The following is a 20238-nucleotide window of genomic DNA, read 5'->3' as shown; positions in this document are numbered from 1 at the left end:
ATGAAGAAAGTGTCTGCAGAGATTTTGAAGTTTCTGGAAGCTGATTTTTGAACCAAACTTCCTCCTCAGTTGAGTGAGATTAATAAAATGTCGAGAGAGCCGCGAGGAAAGCTGTCTGTAACGTCACTACCCATGTGAGTTATTTTCCCTCAAGGAGAGATGCTTGTTTCACTCTCCAGGGTGAACCACCTGCTGCCAAGGAAGGGTGGTTTTTCAAGCAGCTGTGGTTAGTAGTAGGTCGTATTGAAAAGCAAAAGCCTTCACTTCCGTACAGATGCAAATGCAATCAGATTAACTTTATTTTAAGCTTTGATTACATTCTAGTTAATAAGAATATACTATAGTAAGCAGTTTAACAGTCCAGCCAAATGCATTTCATTTTAGCACTGAGTATTGGAAGCCTTGACAAATGCTGGGACGTTACTTAGTAGAGTTAGGTATGAGGTGTCTGTGGAGAGGACTGGCTAACCCTCATGGATTCCAGTGTTGCAGGTTCAGGAACCATCTCAAAGGCCTAGAAATGTGGTTAGACAGACCATCCATAATTCCACTCTGGCGTTCCCCCGATCCCATCTCACTATTCATCTTTGCTTTCTTCTACTAAGAATCACAATTTACTGACCTAAATCACACTCTAGGCATACCAATCTGGTAATTTGGGCAAAAAAAAAAAAATTAGCCTTGCAGATAAATATTTGGTCGCTTGCCTGTTGGAAACTTAGAGACGAATCCCAATGATATCCAGGTCTTCTGTCACTGGATGTATAGTAGCCCTGGCTGTTTGCAGGCTGGAGTCCGTATTAGCTTCTAGTACTTGCGTGCCGAGCTGAGGTCTCAGATGTGAAGGATGAGAGAAATAGCGGCTGCCCTTCCACACATCTGGTCACTAAACCTGTCAGCTTCTCCAACTTACTGGGTTTATTCTGTCTCTAAAACTGGACCTGGACCTGCGTCATTGTGCCAAGGAGATGCTTCCAGAGAGAAAGGTGAACTATAATCACTAATAAAGGAGGTTAATTCCTCATCCTCACCGTCCCAAGTCGGTCTGGTTAATTTCTAATACTACAGCCCCCAAAGGTTAAAGCTAGGGCCATCGGTTCCTCCCGTTCGGGCTATGGAGGGACGCCGCCTATAAAAAGCACTGTAAAATTACATTATTTAATAGATCTGAGTATTGCACCTGCTTTCTTATCTCCTCTTCGGGGATTAAGTTCGCCGCAAATGCAATTTGTTAATATGGGGCCACCTCTTCTCACAACGTAAATCTGTGAAATTTGGCAGGCGGTCGCTTTGCCGCAGGTGCAAGATGGAAGACCTTTCCCTGGCTTTGCCAAGAAGAAAAATGATGCTGCACTCACTTCCTGGGGAAAAATATTCTGATACGGAGGCTACAAAGAAAAGGGAATAGAATTCTAGGGCCCAAATCATGTCCTTCCCTCCCGTTTGGGGAGAATGTGATCCCCAAAAGGCTGAGTAGGGGGATGAGAAGCCCTGTTTTACATGAGGCCACGTACTGAGCAAATCCCCAGGCAAGGGAAGTCCTCTGATGTTGCAGCTGCAGCCATTTGAGATGATAAATGATGACTTTTACTCTTATGAGCTCCGAGAGCCTAATTAGGGCTTAATTAAAGCTAATGCTCAGAATCCTTTGGAAGGTGGGCTGATTAAAAACGAACTTGCACAGTGAATAGCCACACTGAAAAGTGTGTCTTTGAAACACACGCCGTCACCGCTCTGGGACCCTATCCAGTGCTGTCCAGGGCTTCACAGCTAGGTTAAAGCAAGAGCTGACTACCTTTGCATTAGAATTTCCTCAGCCTAGACTACAAGGGGCCAGGCGCCCGGGTTCAGCTCAGCCCCATGCGTCTACATCGAAGGTCGTCTCTGAATCTGCAAGTCCAGCTCGCCGTACACGTGCCGCAGGGAGTTGCTGGTCAGGCTGGCGATCAGCTTCCGGGGGCCGGAGACCCAGGGCCGGCACAGCTCTTCCCACTGCACGGTGGACTTGGGCCGGATCTCCCTGAAAGGACGGAAGAGGCAGGAAAGGCTTTACGCCCCCGAGAGGCAGATCATGTTCCCCACTGTGATGGTCTGGGTCACCGGCTCTCTTTCTCTCCGTTGATGGTGATTGGAAGACAGAAGGGCCGGGTTCCCAGTCACCACCCGATTAGGGCTCCTATCCGAGGCTGGGTCAGCCACAGCCCCATGGGTCATGGTTTGGATACATCACCCTGCCTCCTGGTGGACGTGGTCCATGCCGAGAGCCCCCAGCCTCCATGGAGCCTCATGGACATGACTGATGTCTCTCAGCTCATGTGGGCTCAAGTGCCCTCCTGGGATCGGACTTCTATCTGAATCCACAGCTTCCTATATTGAGGTCGTGATGCCCTTAACTGTTCTGGCCAATCCCCTTGGGACAGACCTGTGCTCAGGCCCAGGATCTGGAGCATCGCCCTGCCCGCCCTGTTATTCACGACCCCGCTTCACCCAGCGTGGGTCACTTGCCCACACGCCTTGCCGCTTGTGTTTGTCATCTGAGGCCGGTGACCTGGGAAATGCCTCTGAGGCTTGGGGGCGTCTCTCTCTGGGGCTGCTCTAGGTGTTGGTTTTGGGAATCTCAGTGTCTCCATTAATTTGGCATTTGTTCTTTAGAAACGTGGCTATATACACAATCTCACTGAGTTACTAAGAAGCTAAATTATGTGACCAGTGCACACACATAGCCTACATATGGGAGAATTTTTCCAACTCGGTAAATTGATTTTATGATTGAAGCTTTGAAACACACTGACCTCACCATGGGTTTCTTCACCTGTAAAAGGTGGGCACTATGAAATATTGAAGAGGATGCGGACAGGGTGAGCGAGTTGGTACTTGTGTTGCACTTGGAACGATGACAAGATACGGTCAAATGCCACGTATTAGATATATGCGGCTGCTGCCGTGTTACTATTGCTATTATTATTTACCATCAGCTTTGGTCATGGTTTGATCTGCCTGAACTCTCTGTAACATAACTGAGGAAAGTTCTTCCTGCCTGGATGCAGAGAAACAGTTCTCTGTCTTTAATTTAAATAGTCATTTCAATATGAATATAGCTTTTTAGATATTTGTTTCTCGAGCAAACCCTGATCCATTTATTCTCTTTTCCTTTGTTTCCCCCAAGTGATCCACCAGGAACATTTTGTGAAATAGCTGTCCAGTTTAGGGATCTGGCTGAGGGCCACAGAAGGGAGGTAACTCCCTTGAACAGAGAGTGTAACCCCCGAGCTTTACTTCATTGAATGAATTGTTGAATGTTAGTTGCTCAGTCGTGTGAGGCTCTTTGAGACCCCACGGACTGTAGCCTGCCAGGCTCCTCTGTTCATGGGATCTCCCAGGCAAGAAGGCTGGAGAGGCTTCATTATTTGCTCTAATTCATCAACTTGCCCCCATAATGATATTCATCCAAGTACCCATGCCCGCTCATGAGTATCATCCAAGATATGTACAAAGAGACACATCCATGTCGAAAGATGCATTTTCCTACAGATAAAGGCATGCACGCAGAAAGAAAAGAATCATCTCCCCATCTGGGTGAGTGGAGTAATACTGGAAGAGCCCTGTATTCCCAGGGATAGGTGTGGTGATAAATGATTCTCAGTAATGTGCTGAGCTATCAGGATGTGCCGGCCATTTATCATCCCGAACGCAGGCAGGCTTAGGGGACTATGATTACAATAAACTGCTTCTCTTCCACATGTCCAGCCCTCTGTCCTACTTGAGAGACTCAAAATCTCAAACAACAGCGCAAAGCGGGGAACTTTTCTCTTAAAATAACTTTCTGAACCTGGTCATTTTTTAAAGAGAAAAAAAGATGCACCTGGAAGATGAATTATTTGATGTTCTGGAGTTATCAAGAGCAGAAACTCGACGGCTGTGGGTCTCTGGGGGCAGCATTTCTGAGCACCAAGGATGGCGGCAGAAGGCATGGACAGAGCAGGAAGGTAAATCATCTCAGAGGAGAGTCGGCTGTGCCAAGTGGGCCACGGACACGCCACCACCTACTCCCCGTTCAGCTCCCTGCTCACCTGCACCCACCTACCAGAGCCTCTGCTTGGAGCGCCAGACTCCCTGCCGCCTAGGGCCCTGGCAGGGGTGTGCTTGGCCGGGTGGAGTGGGCATTCCCTTGACTGTTCAAGGTGTGTATCTGAGAAGAGAATACAGCCTCGTGAAGGGTTCTGGGTGGTCCCAAAGAATTGCACTTGAAGAGTCCAAGTTGTCACACGGACCTGCCACTCTTTGATCAGGTTTTCGCAGGACAGGGTACACAACTGTGTCAGTCGTTTGATAAGATGGATATGGGTGCTGGCTGGCTCCTGTCTTGCTTGTGAAGGTGTGAGGAGGAGGAATCAGAAGAAAACAGGGAAAGCAGTGGTCTCCCTAAAGTCCGAAGCCCAGCCTGGATCATAAAACATTTACTGTGTCAGCTCATTTCCAGTTTCTGACAGTCTCTGAGGAACAGAGCTTCCCTTGCTTCGCAGAGCCCCACCTTCTGGACCTGCACCCCCATGAGAGACTGAGGACCGGGCTCTGTTACTGACGTGCCAAAGATCTGTGTGTTGAAGTGATTACTGATGGAGCCTAAGGCAGAGTGTGGGTGGAACATTTGCCTTGCATCCACCATGTAAGGAATGGCCTCCTCCATCCTTTCCTCAATTCACCCCCCTTCACCCTTCCCCAGTGTCAGGTATTAACCATAAGCAATGCATCTGAACTTCCCGGGTGGCTCAAAAGGAAGAAAGAATCTGCCTGCCAACCCAGGAGACCCAGGAGACAGGGATTAGAGCCCTGGGTTGGGAAGATCCCCTGGAGGAGGGCTTGGCGACCCCCTCCAGTATTCTTGCCTGGAGAATCCCATGGACGAGGAGCCTGGTGGGCCACAGTCCCTGGGGTTGCAAAGAGTCGGACACGAATGGGCACACAGACACACCTAGTGCACCTGGACACTCAACCTCTGAGCCGTGTGTCTCCCCAGAGGTGGGTCTGTGCTCGATGTGGGGACTCGCCCTTTCCTCTAAAGCACAGGTTGCCTCCTTCCTTGCACTGGCTTGAGACCAAGGCGGGATTCTTGCACAGCCACGGCGTCAACGTGGCAGGGGGTTGTGGTACCCTCAGAGGAAGCTTCTGGGGTTACTGGTGGAGGAGGAAAAATTGGCTCCAGCAGGGGGCTGCTTTGAAGAAGAAACGTGTTTCACTTTGCCTGAGCGATTCTTGCATCTGAGTCGAGTGGGAAGGTGTGAGAACGGGTGAGTGAGACTGTCGTTTCTGACGAAAGTGGGGCACGCTCCTCTGACCTCTTCCGCTAGCTGGAGTTGATTTCTAATTTAATTCCTTTTTTTTTTTTTTTTTTTGCAGTTTCCCTATTAGCATAGAAAGGTTGTTATATTTTGTGCTTGTGGTTTTTTTTTTTTATTAAAGCACTCAAACTATTTTCTCTGTTGTTCCTCACATCTGCCGGCATCAGGCCCCTCTTAAATGCTCAGATGCAAAAGCTGTGAGTGCTGTGATTCGACAGAAATGCAGTCTTCAGGGGGGACATTGTCTTAAAGATGTGTCAGAGAGGGTGAAGGAGGGCCTTGCTCCTGTCTTACAGACTCAGAGTCCGCCACAAAGGGTGCCGGGGAAATTCCTAACATATCTGGGTCATGAGGCAGTTTCCACATACCTCCACCTCTTTCTCTGTGCCTTAGAAGGTCACCCCACAGGAAATATGCTGGATTGATTGATGCTGACGGGGACTTATTTTCGGTAGAAATGAAAGTAATAAACCTCCAAGATTGGGATCCATTCTGGGTGTCACCCTTTAAGAGAAGCACTGACAAATTGGAGGATGTGGGCGAGGGCGAGAGCTGAAACCACATTAGGGGCGAGGGGAATGAAGTCGGGGAGGAATGGGGAAGACGCGGGAAGATCAGACAGCGGTGTGCAGACTTTTGTGAGCCATTAGGTGGGAGACAAATGCACCTTCCTCCCTGTGCAGCCCAGGTGACAGACTTAGGCCCACCGGTGGGGCTGAAAGGTGGAACTGTTTCCCAGCCCCTAGGACGACCTGACCATGGAATGGGCTGTCCTGTCCGTGACACTCTCTGTCACCAGAAGTCACAGAAGCTGAGAACTGTAGGCACAGTCTGATGGTGCGAGGTGTGCCAAAAGCAGGCCTTCAAGCAACGGGCCTGGGGTGCTTGTTGGCCCCCTAAATAGGAAACCAAGTCTAGAACTCTCTGCCGTTGTGCCGTCGATAAGTCGTGTCTCTTTGTGACCTCATGGGCTGCTGCAGGCCAGGCTCCTCTGTCCTCCACTCTCTCCTGCAGTCTGCTCAGATTCATGTCCATTGAGTTGGTGATGCTATCTAACCATCTCATCCTCTGCCGCCCCCTTCTCTTTTTGCCTTCAGTCTTTCCCAGCATCAGGGTCTTTCCCGGCATCAGAACTACCTAGGGTCACCTTTTTTTCCTGCTGAAAGCAAGAGTTCTAGAGAGCGCTTGGATTGGTAAGATCTTGGAGTAGGGCTGGAAAGAAAGGACTCCGGCCAGGGTCCTCACTCATGACACCTGACTCATAGGGGTACTCTGTAAAGACGAGAAGAATGAATACACGGGGAGGCAGTTTGCAAAACTCTTGACCTTTGGGATCTGGAATCAGCCAGCCTACTCCTGGATGCAGGCTTACTTCTTCACACTGCACAGCTTGGGACAAACCAGTCAGTCTCTCAAAGCTGCAGATTCCTCCACTGCCGAAGGGAGCTAATAATAGTGCCTATCTCATTAGAGTGGTTTTAAGAATTGAATGATGGAAGTTTTTACCCCGTTTTTACCCCAAGCCCCACAGACTTGTGAATAAGGAGGTAGCAGTTTCTCAGACATGTTCACCGGGGGTTAGCTGTGAGTTGAGAAAAGACGGAGAGAGATAGAACCTCCCACAATCCTACCCCACGTCCCCACCTCCCCGCAGTGCTCACCGGAACATCTTCCTCAAGGGTTTCGTCACTCCGGGACCATCCAGGCGGATCCAGACATTGCGCAGCGTTTCGTTTAAAGGATTGGTGAACTCAACCGTCACCACCATGTCAGAACCCACGACCTGAGCACCACGGACCTGAGGAGTGAGTTGGAGGAGAAAGAAGTGTGTTAGCCACACACAAAGCCTCTTTCTGCACCCTCATATCTTTACCCATCTTTGCTTTTCCTTCTGTTTTACAGCGTGGCCCTTTTTTGGCAAAGGAACCAATGTGATGAGGATATTGCTTTGACTGGGGGATACTTGTTGAGAGAAAGATGGAAAATTGCTAATTAGAATCACAGGCTTTTCCTTATTATGGAAACCACCCTAATTAGAGCTCAGGTTAACAGCCTCGGCCACCGGCTGTTCCCGGCAGCAGGAGGTGGACGTGCATTCGGGGCAGCAACAGCTTTCCGTGGCCAGGGCGGACAGGCGGACTCTGCTCCTGGAAAGGGTTCAGGTCTCCTGCCAGGACGGGAGGGATCCCTGAGTTCAAGAGGAAGAAAACGCTCCTGGAGGTACCTGAGAAAGAAATACATCCAAGGAGGGTGTCCTCACCATTGAAGAAGAGGAATCTGAATGCTAAAGTAGGCAAAAAGAGACTTTTCCTCCACAGTCTGGACATCTGAGGCTGGGAGGATGAAGGCTGTTTGGGGTGAGTTTGCATATCACAAGCCTCAGATGTACTGGGTGTGCTCCAGACATGTACGCGCTGCTATATTCAAAATGAATAACCCGCAGGGACCCACTGCACAGCACAGGGAACTCTGCGCAATGCTATGTGGCGGCCGGGATGGGAGGGGGGTTTGGATCCATGCACATGTATGGCTGAGAGTCCCTGCGCTCTTCACCTGAAAGTATCACAACACTGTTAACTGGCTACATGTCAATACAAAATAAAAAGCTTAAAAAAAGCAGCACTGGGTATGTGGCAAAGCGGACAGAGTTCAACGACAGCTTCAAGCCTTCCCAGCTGTGAGGTCTTGGGTGACCTTCTCAACCTTTCTGAGACTGTTTTCTGAAACGAGATGGACGTTCCTATGGGGTAATCTATGTAAAATGCTATTATTAGGGGTGTTAGTATTGTTTTAGCTCTTATGCTGTGTTCACGATGTGTAATACTGCACACTTGGGACTGTCTGCCTTCCCGACGCTGACACCATGCACTAGAAAACGGCTAGGGAGCTACGGCATTTGTTGGTTTAGGGGCTTGGTATGCCAAATGGATGGATCTCTGCAAACTCTAAATTACTTGGGAGCAAGATAATAGTAACAGTTCTTCCCTGCTAGGAAAGGACCAGGATGAGACAAGACATACAAAGCAGCTAGCACGATACATGGCTCAAGACATCACAGGTTCAGTTCCATCATGTGGATTAGCAAAACTTGGGGCATTTGCTTTATTCACTGTGTTTCAGCCCACTTTCAACCCCGGTATCTAGCTGGTGTCTATCTGTATTAGATCGACCGCTTACAAAGGAAATTTACTGGTTGCTTGAGTTTTCCATGTAGCAGCCCAGCCACTACACTACATTATTTCTTTAAGCAGTGCACGACACAGGAGAAGTCAAATGGAAATGAGCCTGGCTAGAACAGAGGGAAAAAGGAGGGACTTTGCCCCAAGAAGAAGATTCTCCCTTATCGACTCTAGTGAGTAGTAATAGTGAAAGCATTAGTCATTCAGTCATGTACGACTCTTCTGTGACCCCATGGACTGTAGCCCGCCAGGCTCCTCTGTCCATGGAATTCTCAGGCAAGAATCCTGGAGTGGGTTGCCATTCCTTTCTCCAGGGGGTCTTCCCAACCCAGGGATTGAACCTGCGAGACTCTAGAGTGAAGGGTAAAACCTTATGACTTTACTCTTTAAGACACATTGATAACTAAAAAATATATATAAAAGAAAAATGAAAATTGCAGCCAATTTTCCATGGTTATTACTTTCAAATCTCCACCCCATAAGGTGGGATGGGTGGAGAGCTGGAAAGAGGAGTCAGGGGTGGAGCAGGCGTGGATGATGGTGGTGACGACAGCAGCTGGTGTCACCTATGAAGCATGGATTGTGTGCCAAGCAGCGTGTCCTCACCTGGCACGCACAGCAGGACGCAAAGCTGGCTGAATCTCGGGATACTGAACCTGTGGGTATGGATTTTGGTCCCTGCAGGAGTCCTGGAGCCAATCCCCATGGATACACAAGGGATGGATGTATAAAAGTGCATTATTGGAATACTTTACATAGAATCTTTGGTTTAATTCTCAAGTTCATCCAACATATTTTTACTAAGAAAAAAAAATCTCAGAACACTTTTTGGTTTCTAAAGATAGAGGATAAAGATAACATTTACAAAAGCTGTCTAAATTGAAGAAAGTAGAACTGCTTCAGAGACACTGCTGGCGAAAGCATTTGCTATGATCACTTTGATTTTGGAGGAAAAATATTTTGGAGCCAGCTGCTTTCTTCATGGCATGCTATTGCAATTAAAGGGACAACCCCTTTAGAAGAAAGCTGATAGCAGCTACTGACCTTCCCTTCTGCAGACAAACACAGTGACAAAGGCAGGGTGCATACATACCCTGCATGTGGTTTTGGGGGGTTCATTACAGGCCAGGACGTCTATCCATGGCCCTCAGGGGCCTGGTGGTCTCCAGGTTAAGGATCCTTTACATACGGGTAGGCTAACTCTACAGGAAGATTCTTCGGCTGTGGAAAGTGGGTCACAGGTGACTGATGGCAGAGATAGGGGGATTTAGTATTTGAAAGACTGGCCCAGTGTTTGGGCCTTCAGAGATGGGCTGTAGGTTTGAGTATGATTAGAATATGAAGTCTTCTCAGATAATTTCATGTATCATGCCTAATCAGTTTGCTCCCAGATGTGGTCCCTGTTATTAGCTGATGGAGGGATACATAAATAAGTACTTCTCAGCCTTCCCTGATACGGGAGCAGGGAGCAGGCTGAGATGAGAGGAGGGGCCCTTCTCAGATCGTAGAGTGTTCCTTCTGCAAATTAACAAAGATTCAGCGTCCCTTTTCTGACATTTGTCTCCTGCCCCTGGAATTTAAACATCCTTGGCGTGACTGCTGAGAAGACAATGAAATGTAGAAACTCAAACCAAACCGAACATAAAAACCCAACATTTAACATCACCGTCTTCTGCTTAGGCAATATCTCCTCCTCCTTTTGAGGAAAATGGAGACCATACATAGGATTTTCACAGTATGTGTTGGTTTATACGATGTGCCATGCAGTGTATATTCACTATAGACACGGCCAGCCATCACTTGGACCAAGGGACAGGATGAAACATACGTCATCCTCAGTGACATCAAATACTTCTGCACTCCGATTTTCCCCAATATTCCATTTAAAGTATTTCTGATTTTTTTATGTTGACATAAGAGATGATACTTTTTCAAGTTAAACACCATTCACCAATATTGACATTCTGAGTTCATGTTTGTTTGTTTTTTTTTCATGAAAAAGATCAATATTCTGATTCTTTGGTAAACAAGAAAGTAACTAACACACACACACACACACACAGGCTTTTGGGAAAGAATTACATTTTAGAAAATCACAAGATCTCTTCCATGGAGTATATCCTTTACAATATATATATAGCTATATTCAAAATCAAAACTGAAATGAAGGAAAAAATTTGACAAAGAATGAACTTAGTGGTCAATATAATTCACATGATTTATTACTTCACCTCACAGTGCTTATTTCAAGTGCTGCCAGCCATGTATTCCACGACTTACTACTGGAAAATGAACTTTTTCCTCCTCCTCCTATGAGCAGCAATATCACTGCCGGTAGTAAGCGGTTGCTTGTTTGTGAAGCACACTCAGCAACACCACCACGGTTGTTTCTCTCTAGCCCAGCTCAGCTGGCATAAGCTAAATAATGCAAATGGTTCTACAACAGTCAGTCATGGTTCCAAGACTGTCCAGGATGGTATCTGCCAGCCCCATGGGGCTATTTAAATAAATTTAAATTACATTAAGTAAAAACTCAGTTCCTCTCTTGTCCTAGCTGCAGTTCAAGTCCCCAACATCTACATGTGTCCAGGGGCTCTCATACTGAACGGGGCATATCTAGGGTATTCCGGTAATTAGGGAACATCCTACTGAGCTTCCCTTGTAGCTCAGTTGGTAAAGAATCCGCCTACAATGCAGGAGACCCGGGTTCGATTCCTGGGTTGAGAAGATCTCCTGGAGAAGGAAATGGAAACCCACTCCAGGGTTCTTGCCTGTAGAATCCCATGACTGTAGCCTGCTAGGCTCCTCTGCCCTTGGGATAGCAAGTCGGACACGACTTAGCAACTAAACCACCACCTCCTCCTGGACAATGCTGATGTAAGGGATTTACTTACATTAACTCATTTAATCCTCACAACCCTATGAAGTAGATGCTCGGAGAATTCACTTTACGGATGAGGAAAGTGAGGCGCAGAGACCTGTCTAGTTCACACCGTAAATGGGGGAAGGGAGACCGCAGACGGTCTGGTGCCAGAGTCCCTGCCTCGCGCCCTCTGCACCGACTCTGACCAGTAACGACCATGACAGCGACTCACGTCACGTGCATCGTCACACAGTGATGCAGGCGCCCTGCTCACCGTGTCGCCCACTTCATCTTGGCTGATCCTCTGTGGACTTGGCGGCGGGCAGTAACAGCATCCTCATTCTACTGATGTGAAACGAAAACGTCCAAGACAAACAAAATGCCCATGTTATAGACCCTGGACGTCGGCAGGATCCAGATAGGAATCTAGGTCTTCCTGACTCCAGGGCATTCATCTTTAAACGCTGCACGCCCTGTCATCTCTGATAGCAGAGAGGCAAAAATAGTAACTTCCTTATTCGCTGAAAGGAGTCTATTTCCTGAAACCCACTGAAGAGTCATTTGCAGGATTAGCTTGTGCCATCACTGAACGGCCAGAGGAGCTCGGTGATTACAACTTGATTCTGAACTAAATTTGAAAGCATGTGTACAACTCAACTCCTTCTTTCTGACTTTACGGGGGAAGAATCGGATTTCAATGCCAGAGTCAAACGTGGCAAGGTAACCCCGGGGCTCTGACACAGCTGTCTTACTTGACGATAGCAGTCTTCTCTAAGTGGGGTAAAGAGAGTTCTCACTTCAAAGAAGAACTAGTAGCTCAAGCGCAGCGTGACCGTATGACGAGGTAGACGGGATGGGCCATCCTCGATGTTCTACTTTGCCCGTGTGTTTGTTCTTAAGAACAGAAAGCAGCGAGCAGGAATGCGGAGAGAGCACGTTTGAGGCTCCCCAGTTACCCGCGGCTCTCCCCTTCCTTCTCGAACCTACGCCGAGAGGGAGGCGGAGCGGCGCCTCGGTGGGGCCCTCGGGGTGCGCGCTCCTGGCCGTGGGGTGCCGGCTGCCTGAGCCTCCGGGCCCGGCAGAGGATGGAGGGAGACTCAGCTACCTGAGCAGGTGAAGCCACGGCTGGTCTGCGCCCTCCCGGGTCCCAGAATACTGATCAGAATGCTGATCAATCAGAATACTGATCTGGGCTTCACCAGCTCGGAGCCCCTCAGGGTGGGCCCTCAGGCGGACTTTGATTTCTCTCGACAGGGGGTTCAGGGCAGTGTTGAGGAGACCCCTGCCGGGGATGAGATGAGGACAGCGACCGCGGCGGGCAAGCTGAGGGGAAGGCGGGCTGCCCTCAGCATCTGAAGGCCAGCGGCCGCCGCTGTGTGTCCTCGGGCCGGTCACTTGACCTCTCTGGGCGTCAGTGTCTTGTGAGGCTCCCGGGAGAATTCTGCGTGATACTGTGTGTGGCAGAGCATCCGAGAGATGGCCTCTGTTGACTCCAAATGTTGTGGAGAAACCGTGGGAGGCTGGGAGGGGAGGTGGTTTAGGGTTTGGGGTTGGGAATAATTAGAGCTCAGAGTTTTGTTCTCTCTCTCTCTCTTTTCTTATTTTTGCCTCGATGGAAATTTCCAGGTATTTGAGTTCTCACAAGAACAAAGTGAAACCGCAGTTGAGTCTCACACTTTGCCTGGGGGCCGTCCAGCACCTGGGGGACACTCGTCAGTCCTCAGGGGGCTCCCCAGTTTTGATAAAGGTTATGAACTGGGATTTGGGGCGTCGGCCCCAGCAGCCACCACGGCCTCCAGGCCCGCCTGGCTCTTCCCTGGTTACGATCGGGGCTTCCCAGAGCAGCAGCAGGAGGCGGGCGAGGAGGATGCTACAGGTGACCGCCGGTGAGTGGTGGGCCCCAGGGGGATCGCAGAGGTTCTTAAGGGAAAGCAAGAGAGCGTCTCGATTCAGGAGCCATCTGAGCGTGCAGCCAGCCCCCAGCTTCTGGGCTCCTTAGGAGACAGAGCCCCTCTCCCTGGCAAACGCCTTCCTCATTCACAGGAGGAAACGGGTTCCGCTGGGGTTTAAGGATGTTCTACAGCGGCTGCAGGACGCTCCTACGAGATGGGCCCAAAGAGGCGGCGGGACCCGAGCTGTTTTCAAGGGCACTGGGAGGGTTTGGTTCCCAGATACTGAGAGGAGGTCTTAGCAGGAGGTCTGAGACGTGAGACCGCCTCTCCTCGCCCGCCCCCCTCTCCAGGTCTCCTCCAGGCTCTTCGGGACGGGCGGGCCTCCCTCTCAGGAGGGCCCACAGGGAACAACGCTCATGCTCAACACCCCGGGCTCGGTCCGATGCCGCCAGGCGAGCGTTGCCTCCCCTTTAGGCCCGTGGGCCCTGCTGCCTGGAGCACGTCTCTGCGTGGGATCCCAGCACAGAGAGCATGGGGCAGGGAGGGAGCGACTCTCGCCGGCTGCCACCAGGTCCTGGGCCGGGCTGAGCTCTCAGGAACAGCACGCGTTCAGTCCCCAACAACGCTGTGTTTTATCTATGATCACTATTAACAGTGGGGCTAGTATTATGACTGCTGTTCAGTCGCTCAGTCGTGTCCTACTCTTGGCGACCCCACGGACTGCAGCATGCCAGGCTCCTCTGTCCTTTACTATCTCCTGGATTTGCTGAAGTTCAGGTCGGTTGAGTCAATGAAGCCACAATTATGAGTGTGTTGTTCACTTTGCAAATGACTGGGCGGGGAAATTCAGAGAGAGAGGATGCATGAGAGAGAAAGAGAGAGAGAGAAGGAGGAGGAGGAGGAGGACAGGGAACTTGGTGGCTGCTCGTGAGTGATGGAAGCTGACGGATGCTGGTCTCCATCTGTGAAGGAATGACCAGCCGCTCAGTCATGCCCGACTCCATGGACCCCATGGACTGTAGCCTGCCAAACTCCTCTGTCCATGGGATTTCCCAGGCAAGACTACTGGAGTGGGTTGCCATTTCCTCCAGGGGGTCTTCCTGACCCAGGGGTCAAACCTACTTTGGCAGGTGGGTTCTTTACCACTGGCCACTCCACTGTGTACTTCCCGTGACAGAGCTACCGTGTTCAGCTCTTTGTGAGAATTATTTCCATTATCCCTCCCAGCAGCCTACAAGGCCAGCAGCATTACTGGGCCATTCTGTATCTGAGGTGTTGAGGACACGACCCAAAGCTGCCCAGGTAGGCTGATGAGCCCAGGGGGTCCGGCCATCCAAGCCCCCGTGCTCTGGGCTTCTCTTCAAAAAGTGTTCTTGCTCTGGCTGACCTGGGTGAGGCCACGAACCCTGGGACCCTTCTCTGCTCTCTGAGACTGGGGGGAAGCCCCGGCACGGTGCTCCAGGTCCCACACCACGACTCCACACTGCAGGCCAGCCGGATTCCCTGTGTTGCCCCCTCTCTCCCCCAAACAGCCCTTCATTAACCATCACAATCATCACGGCTTCCCTGGTGGCTCAGCTGGTAGAGAATTCGCCTGCAATGCGGGGGACCTGAGTTCAATCCCTGGGTTGGGAAGATCCCCCGGAGAAGGGAAAGGCTCCCCACTCCAGTGTTCTGGCCTGGAGAATTCTCTGGACTGTCTAGTCCATGGGGTCACAAAGAGTTGGACATAACTGAGCGACTTTCACTTCAACCATCAAAATGCTGAGGAATCTTCTCCTGACTTAAAGCCTCTTACAACAGTCAACACATGGGAAGGCAGAGAAAAATTCTACATCCGATTTTAATAAAATATACTTTTCTCATCAAAATATTTTGATAGCCTGGGAAAAGAGATATGCGCTCATTAAAGTTTAATGACTGTCTCCCCTGCCGTTTTCCACATGAGGCTCACAGACTGGGACTCACGCATGGCGGGTGCGGGGAATACTTAACTGGGAGCACGATTTAGCCCAGTTCCCACCTCTGTGGTCACGGGAGACGTGGTCACACTCGAGACGGGGTTCTTAGGTGGTAAGGACGTGTCCACTGGCCTGAGAGTTTTGGGTGACTTGATGTGGGTCCGGACAGGTGGGCCCCATCGTGGTCCAGGTTGGTCTCTATTTGCTCCAGAGAGGAGGGGGTGGGCAAGAACAGCTGCAAACTCGCCCTCAGGCAGCTCCAGTCCCGAGGCTGAGCCGGGGTGCCCAGGAGACAGAGCTCTGAGCACAGGCTTCAAGAGAAAGGAGAAAGGCAAGAGGCTCTGGGACCCCAGCCAGCAGCCCATTTCTGCCGTCAGGGCCTCTCACGGCTCCGGGACACCCAGGAGCGCCTCCTCCCCTGCTCCCACTGAGCTCATCCTCGGGGCTGAGGCGGTCAGTGAGGTTAGGGTTAGGGGACTGTGTACGTGATCACGCTCCTGCCTCCTTTCCTGAACACGCCTGAACGGAGGCCAGGCTTGCTTTCTCTCTCCTGCTTGAGTCCAGCCAAGCGGCCCTGTTGTTGCCGTTCAGTTGCTCAGTCGTGTCCGACTCTTTGCGACGCCGTGGACTGTAGCCCCCAGGCTCCTCTGTCCGTGGGATTCTCCAGGCAAGAGTACTGGAGGGGGTTGCCATGCCCTCCTCCAGGGGATCTTCCCGACCCAGGGACTGAACCTGTATCTCCTGCCTTGGCAGGTGGATTCTTCACCACTGAGCCACCAGGGAAGTCCTATCTCTAAATAAATCTCCTCTAAGAACTGCATTCCTGATGTGCTTATAGACATAAAAGACAAAGCAAAAATAAGAACAGTCCCCCTGCAGCTCTTGGCCAAGGATACTGTCCCGGCCCGGATCCCTCAAGCTGGAGGAGAGGGGATGTATTTGGGTTCTGTCCCTGGGGAATCGAACTGCCGTCTAAATACACTCGGAAGACGGCTCACCAATAATCCTTCAATTAATAATGCCTAAGAGATGAAAGCTATCAGTTTCCTTTATACGTCTGGTTTATTATCAGCAGTGCAATTAAATTCTATTTCGTGCTGCGGTTTGAGAACTTCCCATCTGGGAAGCCTCCTGAGCCCTTCACGGGGACAAGTGCCGGTGCCTCGTTAGGTGAGCGTGCGGGCCTTGCCTCCGCTGGCCAAGGTTCAGAGGTGGAGCCCTGAACAGCCACGGGAAGGGAGGCCTCCCCGACCCCTGGGAGGGGTCTGCAGGGGACCGCGTGGCTTCTGGGAGAGCTTGCCAGGCGGGGTGCGCCCCGTTCCTGGTGAGCAGGGCCCTGGTCACGGCAACCCTGAGTGACGGCACCTCTGGAGGAACCCCAAAACCACCCCCCCCCCCATTTTGGATACTCTCCTGCTTTGCCTGCAGAGCCTGCAGCCCTCATTTCTGTTCTGTCTCTTAAGGCCTCCTGTGGGATGCTGCTGTGATGGGCCCAGAAGGGGCTGAGGTGAAAGAACCCAGGAGGTGTCAGGATTCCAGCCTTTCTAGAAAAGGAGGGTCCAGAGTTCTCTGCCTCCAGTAGCCCAAGGTTCGGCCTGCTGGCACCCACTGTGGGGTAGCCCTCGGATGGATTACCACGCACGGGGCCTGGACCAGGCAAGGCTGCCATTCTGAGCACTGCACAACAGGGACCAGCTTCACAAGTGACTCAGAGCACAAATTTGTAAGACACGGGCTTCACTGCCCCTCCCCAGGCACTGCCAGCCCCTCCCCGCCCGCCCCCTCTAGAGGCTTTAAAATCCGGGTGACTCTAAGCCTGTGATTACCCACCACGTCAGAGGAATGTACCTGGATTTGTGCTCATCATGCTTAATCGCTCGGGAAGGTCTCCAAGCCCTGGACAAGGCTGACACGAGATGCCACGCCCAAGGACCCCGCTGGACGCCCGGGCGTCGCTCCCAGGGCGGGAGGGGTCTCCGGGATGGGGGCGCTGAAGCTGCTGACGCTCCTGAGAGGTGGGAGCAAGCAGGCTGCCATATTTGTTTCTCCTCCCACCTGTGCTCAGCACCCCTCTGCCAAGTGCCTTTAAGTCATCTGGGCAGAGGTTTCTGCTGAGACAGACGTTAAATGGGGAAAACGGAGAGGCAGTGTTACAGCTACTGGTTAGGACTTCCCTGGCGGTCCAGTGGTTGGGACTCTTCACTTCCAATGCAGGAGGTGAGGGCTTGAACTAGGATCCCACATGCCATGTGGCAAGGCCGAAACCACACATAAATAAAATAAATAAAAATAAAAGAAAGGACTATGAGCTAAATTAAAAATTATTTTAAAAAAATGAACTACTAGCCAAACAGGCAATAGGTGGAAAAGTCAGAAGAGTGGTTGTCCTGGTGATGGGGGACAGAGTAATGGACTGGAAAAGACGTGAGGGAACTCCCTAGGGAGCTGTATGTTGACATCCTCTGTGTCTACCTCTGGCCGGTGGTTGCCAGGTGTATCACACACGAAAAGTCATGGTCGTCAGGCTGACGGCTTGGTCTCTGCACTCTACCATGCACAGTGAGCGCTCCACGGACAGCAGGACAGGTGGGAGGGGACCCAGGCGGCTGCCGTCCGCGGCCACGCCTGATCCACTTGATCCTGGAGACACTGAGTTCTCTCTGTACCCTTCACACACCTCCATCTTCCTCCACAAGTGTGTTTATACCCACAGGTTATATTTATATCTGCAGCCGCATCTATATATTTAAATCTGGAGAGGAGAGGAAAAGTGTTATATGTGCACATCTATTTATAGGGCGGTTCACTTCTTTCAAAGAACAGGAGGATCCTAGTTCTTTTCTTTGCAGGGGGAGCAGGACTCAAGACACACAGTCACACACACACATTCACAAGCACGAAGGCCGGGGGCCTCGTCAGCAACCTCGCCTTTCTCCTCGGCTAAGAGACGACAACTGACCTTGATGATGACCTTGGGGACCGTCAGCGCGATGGACTTCTGCTTGGCCAGGACGTCCCGGGTCTCGTTGACTCGAGCCGTGACGAAGAAGTGCAGGAAGGCCTGCTCCAGCAGCTGGCCCATGTACTCGCCCGCGCCGATCAGCACCTCCTCTCTCTTGACTGGAGAGAAGAATCACAAACATGCCGAGTCGGAACCTGGGAGGAGATGCTCCCTGCTCCCCCGAGGGCCCCATCTTCTCCCTGTTGGCACAGCCCCCACCAGGGGCGGGCGAGAGGAACACAGAGTCCATCAGGGACAAGAAGCACTCTGGCTTCTGGGGTAATGAACGTGCTGGAAATGGAACACTCAGTCAAGTCTTCCTAGAGAAAATGTGTCCCATTTTCCCAGCAGTGCGTTTGCTCTTGTGTTAATAAACGCAACATGACAGAGAGGTCTGAAATCAAGGACCGGAAGGCTTTAGCTGCGGCTGCTTGGACCCGTGCGCAAACAGCCCTGAGACAGCAGGTGGGGGCCGGGATGCCCACGGCCCCGGTGCCCTCCTGAGATAAGCCACGTCTCCGGGCGGCCACCGGCCGCTCATCAGCGCAGCTGCCGACTGCTTGGACCTTCTCCTTGTTTCCTTGGCAGCACGCTTTTTCTCCAATTCTTACTGTTCCAACCTGATTTGAGTTTTCTATTTAAGAGAAAGAAGCGGTTGAAACCCATTTCCCACCCCCTCTGCTATCTGCAACTTAAAAGACCTCTGTGCCAAAAGCTTGTTTTCTCAAGTCACTGACGTGAGAGCGTGGGGACAAGCCAGGGGGGATGGCATCTGCATCTGGACGGCGGGGAGTGGTCCCGGCTCCCCTCTGCTCACCATCTGGGCTGAGTAGGGGGCTTCCGTCCTGCGGCTCTGACCGCCGCAGGGGGCTTCTGTCTGGCCGCCCTGCCCACTTCCTCTCACTCTCGTTTTCCAGAGCGCAGGATTCCAGGGGGCGAAGGGCCGCTCTCCTGCAGGCCGAGCCCGCGCCTGGGCAGAGGGACGGGGGCTCTCGCCTCCACCCCCTGCACGGAGCTGAATGTCTCCGCGCGGTGCCCTGCTCAGGGCCTGCTTTTGGTCAGAGATCCCTGCTTCAGTGGAAGTTATCCAAGGAAACAATTCCCAAAGCGGATAAGTGCAGAGTGTTACATGTGCACGTCTACATTATGGATACGTGTGCGTGTCTCTAGTATATATAGTGTGCCTGTTCACGTTGGCCCCCACTGTGAGCGGGTGAACTGGACCCGGGGCCGGAAGGCTATGTGGGGTGAGCACCGATCGGGGCACAGGGAGCCCTCCTGCCTTGCGGGCGCCCGGCGATGGAGCGCCAGGCTGTGCCTACCATGGAGGGCTGGGCACTGGGACCTCCCGGTCTTGGCTCACCTCTCGGTCACTGGGAACGTCTGAGAACCTACCCTGCTGGATCCCGCCCCAGACCAACTCAATCAGAATCTTGGAGGTTTGGGGTCTAGGCCTTGTTTGACAGTTTTGTAGCCGACCCTAATGTACAGCGGGCCTGAGAAGCACTGTCCGACAACCAGGGGGCCCTCCACCCCCTGGAATCAGCCAAGAACCTCAGTTCAGCGGAAGGTTGGGCCCTCCCAACCCAGGTCCCTGCGGCTCTGCTAAGGCCTGCAGACCAGTAGGAGCTCTGTGGGCTGGGAGCTGGTTGCAGATACAGGTTGTCAGCCCTGCCCCCATCTAGGGAGTCCTAATCTACATTTGAATACAAAGAGGAGATGATGCATATTCAAGGATGAAAGGCTCCTGAAGTCCCAAAGGGCTTTCTAGCAAGAGATGGGGTGGTGTTAGGGCAGACTTGAGCAGACTTGGATGGTCTCAGTTTTGAAACTGAAAGTCCTGTCCCCAGAACACGCACAGTTCCTGGTGAAATGGGAACGGTGGTCATCCTGGACCAGTGGTTGTCAATGGTGTGTGTATGGAGGGCGCGTTTTGCCCCCAGGGAAGGTTTGATAATGACTGGAGACCTTTTAGGCTGTCACCGCTGGGAGGGGGTGCTGGT

General features: G+C 51.6%; 1 protein-coding gene across 1 annotated transcript in view; it reads right to left on the bottom strand.

Moving 5' to 3' along the window:
* Window positions 1-275: 275 nt before the first annotated feature.
* Window positions 276-20238, bottom strand: part of F13A1 (coagulation factor XIII A chain) — a 140744-nt gene continuing 120781 nt past the window's right edge. Inside the window, exons 13-15 of the mRNA XM_065912958.1 lie at window positions 18194-18354; window positions 7001-7137; window positions 276-2020 (exon numbers count right to left, since the gene is read on the bottom strand). Coding sequence (XP_065769030.1) covers window positions 1867-2020; window positions 7001-7137; window positions 18194-18354 — 452 coding nt within the window. The 3' untranslated portion in view covers window positions 276-1866. The remainder of the gene's footprint in view (window positions 2021-7000; window positions 7138-18193; window positions 18355-20238) is intronic.

The sequence above is a fragment of the Muntiacus reevesi genome, chromosome 20 (assembly GCF_963930625.1).
Source record: "Muntiacus reevesi chromosome 20, mMunRee1.1, whole genome shotgun sequence".
In the NCBI taxonomy this organism is placed as follows: domain Eukaryota; kingdom Metazoa; phylum Chordata; class Mammalia; order Artiodactyla; family Cervidae; genus Muntiacus; species Muntiacus reevesi.
The sequence above is the reverse complement of the archived record's forward strand: the minus strand, read 5'-3'. Positions and strand labels throughout refer to the sequence as shown.